General features: G+C 48.2%; 1 protein-coding gene across 3 annotated transcripts in view; it reads left to right on the forward strand.

Annotated features, from left to right (window-relative positions):
- Positions 1 to 21,013, forward strand: part of NECAB1 (N-terminal EF-hand calcium binding protein 1) — a 45,515-nt gene that overhangs the window by 18,685 nt on the left and 5,817 nt on the right. For 2 of the 3 annotated variants that reach the window (XM_064154664.1, XM_064154665.1), the window contains exons 4-11: positions 2,047 to 2,072; positions 5,855 to 5,952; positions 10,130 to 10,266; positions 11,664 to 11,776; positions 12,853 to 12,929; positions 14,647 to 14,700; positions 17,168 to 17,280; positions 20,227 to 20,304. In XM_064154664.1, coding sequence (XP_064010734.1) covers positions 2,047 to 2,072; positions 5,855 to 5,952; positions 10,130 to 10,266; positions 11,664 to 11,776; positions 12,853 to 12,929; positions 14,647 to 14,700; positions 17,168 to 17,280; positions 20,227 to 20,304 — 696 coding nt within the window. The remainder of the gene's footprint in view (positions 1 to 2,046; positions 2,073 to 5,854; positions 5,953 to 10,129; positions 10,267 to 11,663; positions 11,777 to 12,852; positions 12,930 to 14,646; positions 14,701 to 17,167; positions 17,281 to 20,226; positions 20,305 to 21,013) is intronic. The other variant, XM_064154666.1, reaches the window with a different exon arrangement.

Raw genomic sequence — 21,013 nt, forward strand, 5'->3', positions numbered from 1 at the left:
CTCAGGGAGTGACAGGACTATGGGGAATGAAGCGAAGCTGGAGATGGGTAGGTTCAGACTGGACAAGAGGAGGAAGTTGTTGGGCATGAGAGTGGTGAGAGCCTGGAATGGGTTGCCCAAGGAGGTGGTTGAGGCCCCATGCCTGGAGGTGTTTAAGGCCAGGCTGGATGAGGCTGTGGCCAGGCTGATCTAGGGTAGGGTGTCCCTGCCTGTGGCAGGGGAGTTGGAGCTAGATAGTCCTTGTGGTCCCTTCCAACCCTGACTGATTCTAAGTTAGTGTTGGTGGAAGTGACTTGAAGATAATACTGTGTCATCATGAAAAGGTCAGTTTAAAAAAATCCCATTAAGAAGACAAGGGGGAAAAACCCTAAGTGCAATCAGCTGTTCAATATTCACCCCTCAGCAAGATTCACAAAAGGACATCAATGCTGTTAAGCTTCTTCAATAACCAGTTTGTTCTCTTCCTTTGGGAGAAAGCCAAGATGATAACTTCCAGAATTGAGCTCTAGGTCAAATGTTTTTTCTTTTGACTAGTAAAGTCTCAGAAAACATTCCTTCAAAGTTGATCAAGGTGAAACCTGTTTGAAGGGAGTGGTTTGGGGTTGTGTGAAATACTTGAGAACATTATTGCCTGTGCAGAATGGGAGTATGGCAATACAGCTCTGCTCCCCACATCACTAAATTTGCTGAAACTAATACTGGCAGAACAGTCTTGTGTGGCCAGAAAGTCCTAGGAATCATGTGTGCTGGTGCCTATGTCTGCTTTTAGCCCTCTGTTGTGCTGCCTCTCCCTTGGACCACTACTGCACAATGGGGACAGCAAGCAGGAGAAAGTTATGGGGTTGCCCATTAACTTCCCAAGCTCTCTGAGCTGTGCTGTCCAGCATGACAGCCACAGAAGAGTACAGACATAATGGCGGGGGGGTGGGGTGGTAAAAAATCTCTGGTATTTAGATGGATTTCTGCCAGCACTGGGACCAAATGGCTAAAGCCTGAGGAGCAGTGACTCCACACCATAGAATCAACCAGGTTGAAAGAGAACTCCAAGGTCATCCAGTCCAACCTATCCCCCAGCCCTATCCAGTCAACTAGACCATGGCATTAAGTGCATCATAGAATCCACCAGGTTGGAAGAGACCTCCAAGATCATCCACAAGCCTCATGATTATCCTTGCATTAATGGTTTCCTTTTGTTCACATTTGCTTATACATTCATGGGCATCAGTGCGAGTACAAATAAATATAAATATCATGCTCCTGAGACATTAAAAGCTGGGCTGCAGCACAAGCTACAGCCTTAGGAAATCATAGAATCAACCAGGTTGGAAGAGAGCTCCAAGATCAGCCAGTCCAACCTAGCACCCAGCCCTAGCCAAACAACCAGACCATGGCACTAAGTGCCCCATCCAGGCTTTGCTTGAACACCTCCAGGCACAGCAACTCCACCACCTCCCTGGACAGCCCATTCCAATGCCAATCACTCTCTCTGCCAATAACTTCCTCCTAACATCCAGCCTAGACCTCCCCCAGCACAACTTGAGACTGTGTCCCCTTGTTCTGTTGCTGGTTGCCTGGCAGAAGAGCCCAACCCCACCTGGCTACATCCTCCCTTCAGGTAGTTGTAGACAGCAATGAGGTCTGCCCTGAGCCTCCTCTTCTGCAGGCTGCACACCCCCAGCTCCCTCAGCCTCTCCTCACAGGGCTCTGCTCCAGACCTCTCACCAGCTTCATCACCCTAAGGCTGGGCAAGGAACTTCAAAGAGGGCTGTTGGTGAGCAGAAAGTTGCCAATGGGAACATGACTGAAAAGGGAGGCTACACCTGCAACCAGCTTCAGAAAGGCTGCAATCCATCTGCAACCTTTGACTTAGCACAAGCCTCCATGCTGCAGCCAGCCAGCCAGCAAGGGCCAGGCATTCACATCTGCTACAGCCCAGGCAAAGAGACATCCTGTGCCAGTCAGGCTCATCTTTGAATCCTCCTATTTACCAGCTCAACAGAAAAACATTCCTAAGCTCACTAACTTTCTGTACTCTTATCTTTCCAGCAATCTTGACACAGAAGAGCTCTGTGGTAAGTTCTTTCTGGAGCAAGAAGACAATCTGTGCTGGCAGCAGCCCTGTGCAAGTGGATATACTACGTGAAATGATTGCTCTCTTTTTTTTCCCAACTGTTTAATCTTTGTAGCTCAGACAGAAGATAATTCCCACTGAAAGACCTCCTGGGAAAATGCAGGTGGTTTGTAATCTTTCCAGCCTCTGTCATTCATTCCATGCAGAAACTACTTTGAAAATATTTTCTTTTCCTAATCAATATTTCACATTCATGGAGCTTTGAGACCTGTTCTGATGTAAAGTCAGAACAAAGGAGGTTCTCCTCCCCCTCTACTCTGCCCTGGTGAGACCTCATCTTGAATACTGTGTTCAGTTTTGGGCTCCCCAGTTGAAGAGGGACAGGGATCTGCTGGAGAGAGGCCAGCAGAGGGCTGCAAGGATGATTTAGGGGACTGGAGAGCATGGATGATGAGGAGAGGCTGAAAGGCTTGGGACTTTTTAGTCTGGAGAAGAAAAGACTTAGAGGGGATTTGATAAACGTTTATAAGTATCTGAAGGCTGCCAGGAGAGAGGGGACAGGCTCTGCTCACTGCTCCCTGGGATAGGACAAGGAGCAATGGGTGTAAGTTGCAGCACAGGAGGTTCACCTCAACACAAGGGGGAACTTCTTTACTGCAAGGCTCACAGAGCACTGGCACAGGCTCCCCAGAGAGGTTGTGGAGTCTCCTTCTGTGGAGCCTTCCAAGGCCTGTCTGGATGTGTTCCTCTGTGATCTGTGTTAGATAGGATTGTCCTGCTCTGGCAGGGGGGTTGGACTCAATGATCTCCTTGGGTCCCTTCCAACCCCTAACACCCTGTGAGCCTGTGAACTTACCTTTCTTTCCTTTCATGGAAGTTATTCTTTTTTTTTCCCCTAGTTAGTTGACCACTTTAATAGGCATGAGTGCTTTGGCAGTTTTCATAGAATCATAGATTCAACCAGGTTGGAAGAGACCTCCAAGATCAGCCAGTCCAACCTAGCACCCAGCCCTAGCCAGTCAACCAGACCATGGCACTAAGTGCCTCAGCCAGGCTTTGCTTCAACACCTCCAGGGACAGCGACTCCACCACCTCCCTGGGCAGCCCATTCCAATGCCAATCACTCTCTCTGCCAACAACTTCCTCCTAACATCCAGCCTATACTTTCCCTGGCACAAGAGATTGTCATATTAGACCCCCACTGGAGGGAAATTCACTACTTCCCTCCAACTTGAGCCCATGACAACAGCAGTTTGTCAAGTTCTAACACACTTCATCATAAAAATCTCCTCCTAGGCCTGGAATTTGGCCACTTCACTACCCCATTCTGGGCTGTGAAACCCTCTTTGCTCTCCACTAATCTGACAGCACCTGCTGTGGGAGTGCTGCTTGCACCACAGAAGCAATTCAGAGTAAGTTTCTGCAAGCTCTCCCACACAATGCCCCAAAAGCAGCTACACATGTCAAAAGCAGCTTGCTTCTGAGGGAAGGATGGTAGCCTGATACATTTTCTAACAGTCAACCACAAAAGCTGAAAGGACATGCAAGTTGAGTGCCAGCTCATTGACTCACCCACAGGCTCACTGCACCAAGCCCAGGAACTCACTGAGAGGCTCCTCAGCCTGTGCCTCATAAAGAAACTCAGATGCAGTGGATTGGGCTGTGACACCTTCTGCTGATTGAGCTTCTGGCCAAAATGGTGTGAAACCAGCCGAGGGAGATGGGTGGGGTTGTTTGGCAAGGGATTTCCTATTGTCAGTGTGGAAGTGTCAGGGCTTCAGACCCCACTAGCTGAAGCTGGTCAGAGGAGGGGGTCAGCCCAGCACTGGCTCTCTCTACTGCCAGTTTAGATTCAACAGGAGCTGTTTCAGTAGCAGCCTTTCAAATCTTGCATAGGCTGCCACTAAGTTGTAGTCTACCTTGACCTTAGCAAAGCTTTTGGCACTGTCCCCCATGACATCCTAGTGAGCAAGCTGAGGAAGTGTGGGGTGGAAGAGCAGATGGCGAGGTGGGTTAGGAACTGGTTGCAAGATAAGAGTTCAGAGGGTGGTGATCAGTGATTCCAGGTCCAGCTGGAGAGCTGTGACCAGTGGTGTCCCCCAGGGATCAGTGCTGGGGCCAGTCCTGCTCAACATCTTCATCAGTGACACTGATGAGGGCACAGACAGAGTCTGCTCAGCAAGTTTGCTGCTGACACCAAGCTGGGAGGCTTGGCTGAGACAGCTGCAGGCTGTGCTGCCATCCAGAGAGACTTGGGCAGACTGAGAGCTGGGAACAGAGGAACCAGATGAGGTACAACAAGGACAAGGGCAGAGTCCTGCACCTGGGGAGGAATAACAAACTGCACCAGTACAGGCTGGGAGGTGATCTGCTGGAGAGCAGCCCTGTGGAGAGGGAGCTGGGAGTGCTGGTGGAGAACATCCATGGCACAGCAATGTGCCCTTGTGGCCAAGAAGGCCAATGGGATCCTGGGGTGTGTTAGAAAGAGTGTGTCCAGATCAAGGGAGGTTCTCCTCCCCCTCTACTCTGTTCTGGTGAGACCTCATCTTGAATACTGTGTTCAGTTTTGGGCTCCCCAGTTGAAGAGGGACAGGGATCTGCTGGAGAGGGTCCAGTGGATGGCTGCAAAGATGATGAGGGGACAGGAGGGCATGGCTGATGAGGAGAGGCTGAGGGACCTGGGGCTGCTTAGTCTGGAGAAAAGAAGAGTTAGAAGGGATTTGATAAATGTTTATAAGTATCTGAAGGCTGTGAGGAGGTGAGGACAGGCTCTGCTCACTGCTCCCTGGGATAGGACAAGGAGCAATGGGTACAAGTTGCAGCAAAAGAGGTTCTGCCTCAACACAAGGGGGAACTTCTTTACTGCAAGGGTCACAGAGCACTGGCACAGGCTCCCCAGAGAGGTTGTGGAGTCTCCCTCCCTGGAGCCTTTCAAGGCCTGTCTGGATGTGTTCCTCTGTGATCTGTGTTAGATAGGATTGTCCTGCTCTGGCAGGGGGTTGGACTCGATGATCTCCTTGGGTCCCTTCCAACCCCTAACACCCTGTGAGCCTCTGATCCTAAGTTCTTCTCCATGAGTCTGGTACTGAGTTTGCTCAACACATCCTTAAGCCCTTGAGTTTTCTCTGTTCTCCCCAGAAATGAAGCTTCATGCCCAGGATACCACTTCACAATACCTTTTCATTCCTGAACCATTTCATTCAGCCCCTCAACAGCAAGAGCAGTTTTGTCATAGTGTTCCTGAAACCTTTTATGACTGCCCAGAGGAGCTCATGCTGACCTCTTAAAAGCCTCTAAGTACTGCTGCAAGTGTTTCTGACAGCTCCTTTCTGCTCTTGTCCTTCTTGTCTGCCATTTAGATGTTGTTCTTCATGCTCTTCCAGGTAATGGGATGTCTGAATGCCTCATCTAACACAGTCTCTAGCTTCAACATCATTTTCTTTCTTTTCTTTCCAAATGATATTTCAATTTTTTGGCTTTGTTTGTTGGGGCTTTATTTGGTCAATTTGGCAACTCATTTATTGAAAGAAAATGTTTTGAAACTGGTTTGGCATTTCAAGTAGTCCAGGAGGGGAATTTTAAGTAGCTCAGCATTATATGTAGTCCAGCAGCTTTGGAGGGGAAATAATCCAGAACTTGAATATAAAATGATCCTTTTCACTGTAGCTGTTCTTATTTTTCAGTAATTAATATTTATTAATGCCATAACTGAATTCAGACTTGATAAAATTGATATTTAATAAAGGCCTTTAATAGGTGATGTGAGTTTTCTTCTCCTTTTAGCATATTTTTCCCAGCACTTAGGAGAGTATGGAAATGTTCTCTCTGTCTTGGAAGACTTAAACATGACCATACTGAAGGCAATGGACAAGACAAAGAAAGTAAGTAAGAAATGGTGACATTTTCAGTACACTGTCTATGTTACTTATGTGAATGTGCATCCAGGATTTTGTCTAGATAAAGTCATAATGCAGATTTGTCCTCCCTGGAGGTGTTTAAAGCCAGGCTGGATGGGGCTCTGGCCAGCCTGATCTAGGGTAAGGTGTCCCTGCCCATGGGAGGGGGGTTGGAACTAGATGATCCCTTCCAACCCTGACTGATTCTATGATTCTGTATTTGAGTTCTTCCATATCTATGTGTTTGTAGCAAAAATCTAGCAGGAAAAGGCTTGTCCAAGTTGTAAAGCTGTAAAACTCTGCCTGCAAAGTTTTACACTTTGCATATAACCAGAATGGTCCTTCTGAATGATCTGAGGAATGTTCTTCATGAAGTCATACCAAGAGAGGGTTCCATGTCCCAACCCAAATGAAGGTTGTTATCAGCATGTCAGCACTGGGAGATAGTTTGAATTGGAAGACATAATCTAACTTGTTTTGAAGTAGAAAACATGTTAGAGTTTGAATTGGAAGACATAATCTAACTTGTTTTGAAATAGAAAGCATGTTAGTAAAAGATGCCAATGGCTTTAAGTATATTAATGACTACCATTATCTAAGGTAGGCAAGAGTCGTCAGTCTTAGAATCATAGAATCAACCAGGTTGGAAGAGACCTCCAAGATCATTCAGTCCAACCTAGCACCCAGCCCTAGCCAGTCAACCACACCATAGCACTAAGTGCCTCAGCCAGGCTTTGCTTCAACACCTCCAGGGACAGTGACTCCACCACCTCCCTGGGCAGCCCATTCCAATGCCAATCACTCTCTCTGCCAACAGCTTCCTCCTAACATCCAGCCTAGACCTCCCCTGGCACAACTTGAGACTGTGTCCCCTTGTTCTATTGCTGGTTGCCTGGGAGAAAAATAACTTGGGGGGAAAAAAAAAGAGCGACTTGGTACTTCATCAGTTTCATTTGTCCAGTTCAGAGTCAGGTAATCACCACTCAGCCCTTCCTACCCACAGCAAACCTCTCCTTTGCTACCCATTCAGATTGCCCATGCTCTGTAGATACTTTGCATGGGAGGCAGCTGGGGAGTTGGAGCCTTAGGAAAACTGCTCAGCTCCAGTTTCCAAGGAAACCTCAGGGAAGGAAGACATGCCAGTCTCCAGTGAAAAGCTGAACAGTGCATCAGCACGTCTGAAAGTTTAAACCCCTCAGTTATGGAGCCTGCTGGTTCTATGTGTAGACTAGAACAAGACAGTAAAACCCTCAAAAACATAGAGTTTATAGGAAATAAACAGACTTTACTTTTGGGCATATGTTAATCTAAGAATACTGGGTCCAGTGTGATGTCCCCATCACAAGAAGGCCACAGAGCTGTTGGAGATAGTCCAGAGGAGGGCCCCAAAGTTGATCCAATGGCTGGAGCACCTCTGCTGTGAGGATAGGCTGAGGGAGCTGAGGATGTTCAGCCTGGGGAAGAGAAGACTCCAGGGGCACCTTAGAGCTGTCTGTATCCTCATCACAAGAAGGCCACAGAGCTTTTGGAGAGAGTCCAGAGGAGGGCCACAAAGATGAGCCAGGGGCTGGAGCACCTCTGCTGTGAGGATAGGCTGAGGGAGCTGGGGTTGTTCAGCCTGGGGAAGAGAAGACTCCAGGGGCACCTTAGAGCTGTCTGTAAGTCAAATCACAGAATCCTAGAATGGCTTAGGTTGGACACAGTATTTGAGGTAGGGTCTCAGCAGAGCAGAGTCAAGGGGCAGAATCCCCTCTCTTGCTCTGCTGGCCACACTCCTCTGGCTGCAGCCCAGCACACAGCTGCCTGCTGGGCTGCATGAGGGCACTGTTGGCTCATGCTGAGCTTCTCATCAATCAGTGCACCCTCTTTATTCAGATCTACTCTCAACCCATGCTGCACCCAGCCTGGAGTTGTGCCTAGGGTTGGCCTGATCCAAATTCAGGGCCTTGAAAGGTTGGCAGCAGAGCTTTCTTGAACTGAGCTTTCCTCCAGTCTTTCAGTCCTGTCTTCCAGCCCTATCAGGTCATCTGTGGGAGAAAATGTCCCAGCGTGGTAGAAGGTCCAAGAAACTTTGAAACCAGAGCTCCTTTCACCATTCTGGGACCAGGTCCTTCCAGCTTATCCAAACTAAACAGCACCTGGGCAGACAGGAAGGCTTTGGGGGCATGAGAGTGCTTCATGTTCTGTTGCTTGCTGGGAAGGTGCTAGGCTAAACATACAGAGGAACAGGTAACAGCCAGGAACAACTCTCAGCAGAGCTGCAGTTGTGAGCACCACTCCTTTAATACATAAATCATCTTAGCAGAGGATGCTAGGGGAGCACAGCCTGTCTGCTTTGAAACTGCTCTCTTGTATTTGATCCATACACAAGGGAAGGAAGCACAAATCTGATGATTCTTAGAGGGATTTCTGGCATTTGATGTTTGATCATTTCTCCCCTTAAGACAGGGAGTCTGCATGAGTTGCTTACAGAGAAGTGGTGAGGACAAATGAATCATTGGTGTTGGTTTGGGGGGTTTTGTACCTGCCAGTCTGATACTTTCCAGATCCAAGTACAAGCTGGGAGAGTTGTGTTTACTTCATTTCCTCCTCTTACATACAGGAAGCATTAAAAATGAAAGCCTCAGCAACACTTTACAAAGGCATTAGACAGCTTCTTTCTGTAAGCCCTTCTTTTTAGTTGTTTGCTTTCTGACATCTTCTAGAACAAAGCTCAGGAGGATATTTAATTAAAATACACAGTCTTAACGTTTGCATTACCCAAGCAAACAAAACATTTTCAGCAAGCTGCATTTTTATTACATCCTTGCAGTCACAGGCAAACATGAGGAGAAACTTTGCCTGTCACGGAGCAATGATGTAGGTGGATGAAAATAAACCAGTTCCCTTCAAGTGCTTGGCATCTTGGTTCTATTGACTTGTGAATACTGGAAACCAGAAACTTAGAGACTAGAGAATGTGCCTCCTTGAAGTTACCAAGCCAGGAAATTGTTGCTATTTGTCAGCTATTCAGTAAGGAGCATTTATCAGGAACAGTGAGGCCAGTAGGATGAGGGAGGTTATTTTGCCCCTGCACTCAACACTGAGACCTCCAAGATCAGCCAGTCCAACCTAGCACCCAGCCCTAGCCAGTCAACCAGACCATGGCACTAAGTGCCTCAGACAGGCTTTGCTTCAACACCTCCAGGCACAGTAACTCCACCACCTCCCTGGACAGCCCATTCAATGCCAATCACTCTCTCTGCCAACAACTTCCTCCTAACATCCAGCCTAGACCTCCCCTGGCACAACTTGAGACTGTGTCCCCTTGTTCTGTTGCTGGGTGCCTGGCAGAGGAGACCAACCCCCACCTGGCTACAGCCTCCCTTCAGGTAGTTGTAGACAGCAATGAGCTCTGCCCTGAGCCTCCTCTTCTGCAGGCTGCACACCCCCAACTCCCTCAGCCTCTCCTCATAGGGCTCTGCTCCAGGCCCCTCACCAGCTTCTTTGCCCTTCTCTGGACACATTCCAGCACCTCAACATCTCTCTTGAGTTGAGGAGCCCAGAACTGGACACAGGACTCAAGGTGTGGCCTGAGCAGTGCTGAGTACAGGGGAGAATAACCTCCCTTATCCTGCTGGCCACACTGCTCCTGAGCCAGGCCAGGATGCCATTGGATCTCCTGCCCACCTGGGCACACTGCTGGCTCATCTTCAGCTCTATCTACCAGCACCCCCAGGTCCCCTGCTGCCTGGCTGCTCTCAGCCACTCTGTCCCCAGCCTGTATCACTGCTTGGGGTTGTTGTTGCCAAAGTGCAGAACCCTGCACTTGGCCTTGTTAAATCTCATCCCATTGGCCTCTGCAGAAACAGAATGGTGGAGTTTGGAAGGAATCCCTAGGAATTTTCTAGACCAGCCCCCTGCTAAAGCAGGTTTGCCTAGAGCAGGCTGCACAGAAATGCATCCAAGCAGGTGTTGGAAGTCTCCAGAGAAGGGATGAGTGTCTATATCTGGAAATTCAGAGCTCTCTTTGCCCATGGACATTAAGGTTGTCTATGTGATGCATAAACATGAAAACATCCAAGCTGCTTCCTTTCTGAATGAAGTCTGAATCTCCCCTGACATATTTCTAACCTAGGAAACAATTCCTTACCTTTTTTTTTCTCCCCCATGCAATCTTTAGGACTATCAGGAAGCTTCTAGTTTGGAGCAGTTTGTGACTCGCTTTCTTTTGAAGGAAACCCTGAACCAGCTTCAGTCCCTCCAGAGCTCCCTGGAGTGTGCTATGGAAACCACAGAGGAGCAGACTCGGCAGGAGAGGTGAGCAAACCTTCTGCCCAGCCGTGGTGAAGGGCGTGAGGAGCTGGGTCACCATGAACCTCCGAGCTCATCTTACATCACAGTATCACAGTATCAGCAGGGTTGGAAGAGACCTCACAGATCATCAAGTCCAACCCTTTACCACAGAGCTCAAGGCTAGACCATGGCACCAAGTGCCACGTCCAGTCCTGCCTTGAACAGCTCCAGGGACAGCGACTCCACCACCTCCCCGGGCAGCCCATTCCAGTGTCCAATGACTCTCTCAGGGAAGAACTTTCTCCTCACCTCCAGCCTAAATTTCCCCTGGCGCAGCCTGAGGCTGTGTCCTCTCATTCTGGTGCTGGCCACCTGAGAGAAGAGAGCAGCCTCCTCCTGGCCACAACCTCCCCTCAGGTAGTTGTAGACAGCAATAAGGTCTCCCCTGAGCCTCCTCTTCTCCAGGCTAACCAATCCCAGCTCCCTCAGCCTCTCCTCATAGGGCTGTGCTCAAGGCCTCTCCCCAGCCTCATTGCCCTTCTCTGGACACGCTCAAGCATCTCAATGTCCCTCCTAAACTGGGGGGCCCAGAACTGAACACAGCACTCAAGGTGTGGTCTAACCAGTGCAGAGTACAGGGGCAGAATGACCTCCCTGCTCCTGCTGACCACACCATTCCTGATGCAGGCCAGGATGCCACTGGCTCTCTTGGCCACCTGGGCACACTGCTGGCTCATGTTCAGGTGGGTATCAATCAGCACCCCCAGATCCCTCTCTGTCTGGCTGCTCTCCAGCCACTCCGACCCCAGCCTGTATCTCTGCATGGGGTTGTTGTGGCCAAAGTGCAGCACCCTGCACTTGGAGCTATTGAACCCCATCCCATTGGACTCTGTCCATCTGTCCAGGCAGTCAAGGTCCCGCTGCAGAGCCCAGCAACCTGCTGTAGCTAATAACAGGAGAAATACAGTCATACAGGAGGCTCAGGGGAGACCTTATTGCTCTCTACAACTACCTGAAAGGAGCTTGTAGCCAGGTGGGGTTGGTTTCTTCTCCGAGGCGACTGGGGACAGAACAAGAGGACACAGCCTCAAGCTGCACCAGGGCAGGTTTAGGCTGGATGTTAGGAATAAGTTCTTCACAGCAAGAGTGGTTGGCATTGCAACTGGCTGCCTGGGGAGGTGGTGGAGTCATCATCCCTGGAGGTGTTTAAAAGGAGACTGGATGAGGCTCTTAGTGTCATGGTTTGGTTAATTAGAAGGTGTTGGGTGCTAGGTTGGACTGGATATTCTTGGAGGTCTCTTCCAACCTGGCTGATTCTATGATTCTATGATCAGAGAGATCTCACATGGGTTTTACCCCATGGGTAAAACCAGATCTCCTGTGGGTTTTAACCTCCTGAAGTCTCCTGTGTTTCTGTGCAGACAAGGTCCAACAAAACCAGAAGTCCTCTCAGTTCAGTGGCCAAGAAAACGCTCAGCTCGAAGGCTTCAGAGGAACAACAGCCTGCTGCAAACGAGCCCTCAGTTTAGCACAGGTATGGTGTTCATAGTGTAAAGGCATTTGAAGCACAGGGATACACACACACATAGAGAAAAATGCACACCCAGCTTCCTCTCAACAACTGCATTTAGACATGGTAGCAAACTCTGGTACTTTACTGACCGAAATCAGCCTTCAGTTTAATCTAGCAGGTAGCAGCTCAAACTGTAAGGAAAATAAATGTCTACTCAGAGGAAGCTTTAATACACACACACAGAGACAGACACAAAAGATGCCTTTGCATTCTGAGCAGGAGCTGCTCAGGTCATGAGCTGGTCCCATCTACAGAGGAGAACATTCCTTTCTTCAGGTACCAGCATAACACCAAAAGCACTGCCATTAAAGTGTAGTTCTTATTCTGTACTGGATTTCAATTGTATCTTAGAAAAAAACAACAGCATAGAGTCAAACTCATGCTGTCCTTTAGCTACACCTAAATCACCACAAGAAGCAAAGTAACTGGCAAGCTGGGCACTGGTCATGCTGCACCTTGAGTGCTGTGTCCAGGTCTGGGCTCCTCAATTCAAAAGAGATGTTGAGGTGCTGGAATGTCTCCAGAGAAGGGCAACAAAGCTGGTGAGGGGCCTGGAGCACAGCCCTGTGAGGAGAGGCTGAGGGAGCTGGGGGTGTGCAGCCTGCAGAAGAGGAGGCTCAGGGCAGAGCTCATTGCTCTCTACAACTACCTGAAGGGAGGCTGTAGCCAGGTGGGAGCTGGTCTCTTTTCCCAAGCAACCGGCAACAGAACAAGGGGACACAGCCTCAAGCTGTGCCAAGGGAGGTCTAGGCTGGATGTTAGGAGGAAGTTGTTGTCAGAGAGAGTGATTGGCATTGGAATGGGCTGCCCAGGGAGGTGGTGGAGGCACCGTCCCTGGAGGTGTTGAAGCAAATCCTGGCTGAGGCACTTCGTGCCATGGTCTAGTTGACTGGCCAGGGCTGGGTGCTAGGTTGGGCTGGATGATCTGGGAGGTCTTTTCCAACCTGATTCTATGATTCTAACGTTTTTTTATGAAACAAAACAGCTTCCAGCAGTTAGGAACATTTACAAATGTCCCTTATTTCTGTTTTCCAAAGGCTGGATTGAGGAAGACAGCCAGTGGATGACCCAGATAAACAGACTCCAAAAGCTGATTGACAGGCTGGAAAAGAAGGTGTGTGTTTCTTTTCACCTGCTTGTTCTCCCACTTTCAGCAAAGCAATCCTCAAATCCAAAAAATACTTGGATGCTTCCAAGTCCTGGTCGCAGTCTTTCCAATCTATAGTTAAGTGAAACTTCAGCACCACCTGAGGGAGCTAACATTCATTTCAGCCTGGAGAAGAAAAGGTTCTGGGGAGACCTAATAGTGACCTTCCAGTACCTGAAGGGGACCTACAAGAAGGATACAATTACAGAGCAGCTGACAGCTTGACATTTTGAGTAGCAACTGGATTTTTTTCCTGAATAGATATAAATTGGAGATTGAAATGTCACAGTCCATCATGATATGTACCTTGCTTTTGGTCCAGCTTTACTCCCAGCTCTGCTTTGGAAACAGCAGCTTGCTGTCTTGCCACAGTTGCCTCTCAATACCAACTGATGCCAAAAGGAAACTTAACATTGAAGGTAATGCCACTGCAAGAAGAAACCTGGCATACAGCAATAGCACAGTGCAGAGCTTACAGAAAGCAGGCAGCCTTTCTGTTGTAGATGAACTCACACCAATGACCAGATCTGCTCGAGAGAAATGACAGGGCACATCAGCCTGAAAGCAGCTCAGTGTCACAGGCAAACAGGGCATAGACCCTCCACAACTATCTTCCTGCCATCATGTAATTTGATTAATAAACCAGCAATTAGATAAACCTCCCTTTGCAACCAGACAGCCTACAGCCACCTTTGCATCTGCCTGGCTCTGTAGCTTAGGGCCAGGTGTAACTGGCAGAGGTGTTAAGTATCAGCTGTATTTCTGCAGCTGGATGCATTCCTGTATGATCTGGTCTAGGTGATCCTGCTCTGGCAGGGGGGGTTGGACTGGCTATGCTTTGGAGGTCCCTCCCAGCCCCTGACATTCTGTGACTCCATGGTTCTATGAAAATTTACCTGCTACTCGAGCAGTGCCTGCAAAAGCAAAGCACCACTGGCAACAGGCAGTTTGCTCCAGCTGCTCTAGCCAAGAGATCTGCTTGTTTTCAGGCACATTTGGTGCTTCTCAGAATGTCCACATGGCACTGGGTTGGAAGGTTCTGCATGTGGCATGCAAACAACAGTATTGTGTTGCAGCACTAGATGCTGCCTGCATGAATCACTGATTCATGGAGTGTGCACCCAGCTTGTGTGCCAGGGAAGCATACTACTGCAGCTGCTTGCTGCTGCAGCTGCTTGTGCTGCCCAGCCTGTCCTCAGCAGCAAGTGCAGCAGTTCAGAAACCTGACTTGGAGCATCAGACAATGCTAGAAAACAACTCCTTCCAACCACAACCCCCCTGTGAAGAAGTCTCCTCACTGTGAAATTTTATGATGGCATCATAGGAGGTGATAGGTGGGTTCAAAATTAGCTTTCTTGCTCGTCTCCAGAGCCCATGTGACAGTTTGAGTAGTGCCTGTCTCTTCTCAGTGAAGTCCAGCACATGGATTTGTTACAACTGAGAAACCTCTGTGCTATAAATAAAACCTTAGAGAACAGCCTGGGTTGGATTTAACCACTGCAGCGTGCAGGGCTATGCAAACAATGCCTGTGTTTGACTTACAGCTAACAAAGAAGGGATTTAATTACAGCTTCTGGAGATAAAGCAGCATCTGGCTATTGCAATGGTTTGCTGGCAAGGGAAGAGCAGAACACAGCTAGAAATTTACCTCTTTTATTCCTGTTTTCTTTCAAATGCCTCAAAGGACCTAAAGCTCGAGCCATTTGAAGAGGAAGTGTTGGAAGAGAATGCAAGACCTGTAAGTGTTTTCCAACACCATGATTTTGACATTTGATCTTGAGTGCCAGATATTGAGACCAGGATCTCACCTGATCTCTCTTGGCAAAAAAATATAACATCACAAAAATCACCATACTCACTTTTCCCAGCAGTAAGACATCCACTCTAGTCAGCAGAATGCATCCTGCAAGAGGCAACAACCCAAAACTTAGAATACATGGGCAAAACTTTGATATTAATTTATGTGCTGTTTTCAAAGGCTACACTGAGCCAAAACCTTGGAGGTCTCTTCCAACCCAAACCATTCTATGATTCTATGAGAAGGTGACATTAATAAGACTCACCCAGTTTGGCAGCAGCATTTAGGAGGTGGCAGCTTCTCTGCTCTCCATCACCTAATGCTGCATGCATGCTTTAAATCATAGAATTAACCAGGTTGGAAGAGACCTCCAAGGTCATCCAGTCCAACCTAGCACCCAGCCCTATTCAGTCATCTAGACCATGGCACTAAGTGCCTCAGCCAGGCTTTGCTTGAACACCTCCAGGGATGGTGACTCCACCACCTCCCTGGGCAGCCCATTCACAGGCTCACAGGATGTTAGGGGTTGGAAGGGACCCAAAGAGATCATCGAGTCCAAACCCCCCTGCCAGAGCAGGACAATCCTATCTAACACAGATCACAGAGGAACACATCCAGACAGGCCTTGAAAGTCTCCAGAGGAGGAGACTCCACAGCCTCTCTGAGGAGCCTGTTCCAGTGCTCTGTGGACCTTACAGTAAAGAAGTTCCCCCTTGTGTTGAGGTGGAACCTCTTTTGCTGTAATTTACACCCATTGCTCCTTGTCCTATCCCAGGGAGCAGTGAGCAGAGCCTGTCCCCCCTCTCCTGGCAGCCCTCAGATACTTATAAACATTTATCAAATCCCTTCTAAGTCTTCTCTTCTCCAGACTAAAAAGCCCCTCCCTCCAGTCCCCTCATCATCCCTGTAGCCCTCCACTGGACCCTCTCCAGCAGATCCCTGTCCCCCTTCAACTGGGGAGCCCAAAACTGAACACAGAGGTCTCAGCAGGTCAGAGTAGAGGGGGAGGAGAACTTCCCTTGATCTGCTGGACACTCTCCTCCTGATACACCTCAGGATCCCATTGGCCTTCTTGGCCACAAGGGCACACTGCTGTGCCAGGGTTAACTTATTAGCCACCAGGACCCCCAGGTCCCTCTCCACAACACTGCTTTCCAGCAGATCACCTCCTTCCTGAGGTTTTTGATCTAAGAGAGAGAAGATTTAGACTAGATGTAAGGAAGAAAGTCTCTAGAATGAGGGTGGTGGAAGAGTGAATTAGGTTGCCCCGAGATGCCCCATCCCTGGAGTTATTCAAGGCCAGGTTGGATGGGGCTCTGAGCAACCTGATCTAGTTGAGGATATCCCTGCAAGTGGGTTGGACTAGGTGACCTTTAAAGGCCCCTTCCAACCTAAAGCATCCTATGACTCTATGAAGAGACAGGCTGCCTATGCCAAGTGTGGGTCAGAGCTCTAAAAGCTAAAGGCCCAGAGAAGCACTTCAACGAAAGCAGTGCAAAACCTCACCCCTGCTCCTGTACAGATCCATCCAAGGAGAGATGCTGACTTTATTATTGAACATTTCAAAGATCATCTGCCTTGCACTCTTCCAACAAGACTCTCTCATCCAGGATTCAGACAACTCTCTCTAAGCTGGACACTCATCTTCAGTGTTTCCATTCTGTGCCTCAGCCTGCCCAGACATAGAAGCCACCCTTGAGCATTTCTGTTTCTCCACTCCAGAGCACTCAAACAGAGCACTCCAAACTTTGAAGGCACTTCTGTGGGTTTTCTTGGATGACTTTGGGCTTTGCTGTTTTCAGACCACACCTTGAGTACTGTGTCCAGTTCTGGGCCCCTCAATTCAAGAAGGATGTTGAGGTGCTGGAACATGTCCAGAGAAGGGCAACAAAGCTGCTGAGGGGCCTGGAGCACAAATCCTATGAGGAGAGGTTGAGGGAGCTGGGCCTGTTTAGCCTGGAGAAGAGGAGGCTCAGGGGTGATCTTATTACTGTCTACAACTACCTGAAGGGGCATTGTAGCCAGGTGGGGGGTGGCCTCTTCTCCCAGGCAACCAGCAATAGAACAAGGGGACACAGTCTCAAGTTGTGCCAGGGTAGGTACAGGCTGGATGTTAGGAAGAAGTTCTTCACAGAGAGAGTGATTTCCCATTGGAATGGGCTGCCCAGGGAGGTGGTGGAGGCACCGTCCCTGGGGGTCTTCAAGCAAAGCCTGGCTGAGGCACTTAGTGCCATGGTCTGGTTGACTGGCTAGGGCTGGGTGCTAGGTTGGACTGGCTGATCTTGGAGCTCTCTTCCAACCTGGTTGATTCTATGATTCTATGATTCTATGGTAGACTGTTGTGAGTTTAAAGTACAAGCAAATCAGAAGCTGATGTGGCAGTAACACTGCTGTGTTTTGGTACCAGCACATACTGATCGTTCAGCGTCAAATGTCTGTCATTGAAGAAGAAACAGAGGAATTCCGAGTTGCCCTGAAGCAGTATGTGGAATCTGCTTCTACCCAGGGTGGCTGCCTGCAGTAAGTACAGAGCTGTTGTCCTTGGGCTGGAGGAAGGAATGCAGTCTAATTTCTTGAATTACTTTCAGTGGGGTTGGATTATTTCTGAAGAACCTGTGGCATCTTCTAACCTGGCTGGTTGTGCCCTTGTAAAGCAGTGCTTTTCAAAGACAAGGAAACCCAGAAAGAGGTATCACAGTGTGCATGCAGCCTTCAAGTAGCATCACAAAATGGCAATACAGCTATCTCAGAGATACTGACCAAACTTTTAGGGTTTCTCAGCTCTTCAAGTCCATTCACAGGATCACAGGATGGCAGGGGTTGGAAGAGACCCAAAGAGATCACTGAGTCCAACCCCCCTGTCAGAGCAGGACCATAATCTAGCTCAGGTCACACAGGAATGCATCCAGACAGGCTTTGAACGGCTCCAGAGAAGGAGACTCCACCATCTCTCTGGGCAGCCTGTTCCAGTGCTCTGTGACCCTTACAGTAAAGAAGTTCCCCCTTGTGTTGAGCTGGAACCTCCTGTGCTGCAGCTTACACCCATTGCTCCTTGTCCTATCCCAGGGAGCAGTGAGCAGAGCCTGTCCCCCATCTTCTGACCCCCAGCCCTCAGATATTTAGAAACATTGATTAAATCCCCTCTCAGTCTTCTCTTCTGCAGACTAAAAAGCCCCAGGCCCCTCAGCCTCTTCTCACCAGGCAGTGCTCCAGTCCCCTCATCATCCTTGTAGCCCTCTTTTATACCCCTGTATTCTGGAAGCTCCCAGGTTGATGCTCTTTATTGGAAAACTCATTTGCCAGCCTTCCTCTGTGCTCACCTGGCAGGTGAACAACTTATCAACTCATCTGCCAGTTCTCTGCTTGGAAGATGTCAGAATCTTTCCCCTCAGGCTGTAGTTTTTCAACTGCCATTCCTAGGAAGGAATGAGGAAAAGAGAATTAAAAAGCAAAAAGTCTCCCCTGAAACAGTGTATTTCTGCTTTGCTACTTTTAGAATGAAATAAAACATCAGAACTGGGTTAAGAATAGGTTTTAGTGACTCACCACTGTGCCAGCTTTCTTAATTTAACCTACCACTGTACATGCCACAGACTGTAATGAAATAAACATGTTCATAATATGTGCCCAACACAGGATCTTGCCATCCATCCCAAGGCTGCCCTAAGTTCTGAGTAGATGCCCTAAGTACAAGCCTAAGTTCTGAGCCTTGTTGCCATGAGATTGTGACACTTGGGACTGTGCCAGCAGCATTCACACAGACCAGAAAAAGTCAGAAGCAGCAAAGAGTGACCTTTCTGCCTTGGTTCACTTGCAAAGGGAGGCTGATGAGGAGAATAAATGTTCCTTGTGAGCCGTGAGCTGGAGAAAACAAAGAAGAGAAACCCTACCCCCCTTCCAAACACCCAGCAGAAGATTGTAGTGACTGCAGGCTTGTCAGGGGAGAGAGCTTGCACAAGTTCAGCATCAGCTTCAACTCGAAGTTAAGTTTCTTGCCCAAATGTACAGGGAATTTGGTAAATCTGCAATGCCATCTACAGGCTGGCTTTTGCTGCAGCTCTTCTTGACACTGGCTTGCTGTTCCCAAGAGTTCTTACTATTCCTGCTATCTTACAATGAACTTCCATACACAGCAATGGAAAAATGATAAATCACCTAACTTATGTCTTCTCATATAGCACACAATGCAAGCTCAGCTCAGCTCCCAAGCACACCAGTAGTAAGATCTCACACTTGGCCACTAGCAGAAACCTGTGCACGCAGACTTTTTGTGCTATTGAACTGAACACTAGCTTGACTACCCAAATCCACAAGCACTCTCCACGTTATAAATCCTTTCTGCTCACATTGACAATCAGGGAGATTCTGTGAGGGAGACCAGCAGCTATTTTGTGGGTCCTTTTGCACCCACATTAAATTGTTAGCTGAACAGCACAAGAACAAGCAAATAGGAGCTAGAAGTATTGTTTCTAAAGCGTGCCTGCAGCAGACTTCAGTCTCTCTGCCCTTGTCACTGCCACTTGGATGCATCTCTCATACACAAGGATGACTTCACACATTATTAACTTACTTGGCCTGTCCTCTCTGTGCACTACTGACTGATTTTCCCTTAAGCACAGCCCTTTGATTAATGTTCAGTACTGTTGATAAGCATTTCTTTCGACGAACAACCCTATGAAAAATCAGTTTGATAAGTAAGAATCTATCCTGGTGTGCTAGTTTGAAGCCAGCTAGAATGTTTTGGTGAGAAGAACTCACTACAGGCTGTGAAAAGGGAAACAGTGGTCATGTCTACTTCACCCATAGGCTTGCTGAGATGTATAAGAACAAGAACAAAAACACAGATAAGGCAGTTGATGTCTGAGCTTTGGGCTGAACTTCTCTCTCTAACCTAACCTGTCGTCTGTGTGACTAATCCATCTGCTTCCTAACCCCCCCTGGCCCACCCTCCATACTCCCTTAAGCATAAGGCAAGACCTGGGGTAAGGTAGAGGAGTGGGAGGAAGGTGGAAGGGTGGTTGAGAGCCCCTCCTGAGGACTCAGGTTTCTGGCAGGGCTGTTGTGTTTCTGTATTACTCCTTTAACTTGTCTATTTCTGTCTATAGCTGTATCTATTGCAAATACCTGCTTCTATCTTGTGCTAAGCTATAAATAGAAAGCCTCATTCAATTTCCATAGCTGCTGAGTCTAGTCTGGGTGATTTCCAAAGCGTGTGTGTGTGGGGGAAACCCAAACCATCACACCTAGGTAGAGTAATACATTAATTAATAAAAAGCCAACTCAAAGAGGCTTCAAATCAAAACAACTCACTCGTATAATTTGCAGTATGTATTTGCAGTGTTTTTTGGATTGGATTTTGAGGATTGGGGGGGAGGAGGGTCTTGTCATGAACTGTTTGGAGTAAGCTGTGCATGTCCAAGAGCTTTTCTGGGGTTTATTAACTTAGTTGTATCCTACAATTGTTAGTGTCTCCATACAGAAGCTTCCAAGTGATTCCCGCTTCATTGTTTATGAGTTCTGGGAGAACACCAATGCCTGGAATAGGTAAGCTTCAGGCTTGGTTTTGGCTTTGGTTTGTTATTGGGGTTTTGGTTTTGGTTTGTTGGTAATGAGTACTTGAATGTTAGCAAGCAATCATGTAGAAAGGCTGAATACAAATTGCTTTAAAGCCTGCTGATGAATCTCTTGCTCACTGTATCACAATTAATACTGCAGAACAATACTTAGATTGTTAAAGACTAAACCATAATGAAACACACATATAAAAACATCAAGGAGAACATGCAAGGTCTGAAAGCCTGTAGCTACAGCTCTGGCACCCAGTGGATGTTAGTTCTTCAGAGACGAAAGACCAGGGAAACTGCAGCACTACCACAGTGTTGTGACAATGAAAGACACAAATGGAGCCAGTGAGCAGGACAGGAGGTAACCACACTTACAGCTGCGTGCAGCCATGGGGACCTCTTCCAAAGCTTCCCAAATCCTCATCACAAAAACCCAAATGACAGATTCTAGGAGCATCTCCTTTGAGTCCCAAATAGAAGGGGTTAAAAATCCTAGGAGGAAGTTGTTGCCAGAGAGAGTGGTTTGTCACTGGAATGGGCTGCCCAGGGAGGTGGTGGAGTCACAGTCCCTGGAGGTGTTCAAGCAAAGCCTGGATGAGGCACTTAGTGCCGTGGTCTGGTTGACTGGATAGGGCTGGGGGATAGGTTGGACTGGATGAACTTGGAGGTCTCTTCCAACCTGGTTGATT

Source organism: Pogoniulus pusillus, chromosome 14 (assembly GCF_015220805.1).
Source record: "Pogoniulus pusillus isolate bPogPus1 chromosome 14, bPogPus1.pri, whole genome shotgun sequence".
In the NCBI taxonomy this organism is placed as follows: domain Eukaryota; kingdom Metazoa; phylum Chordata; class Aves; order Piciformes; family Lybiidae; genus Pogoniulus; species Pogoniulus pusillus.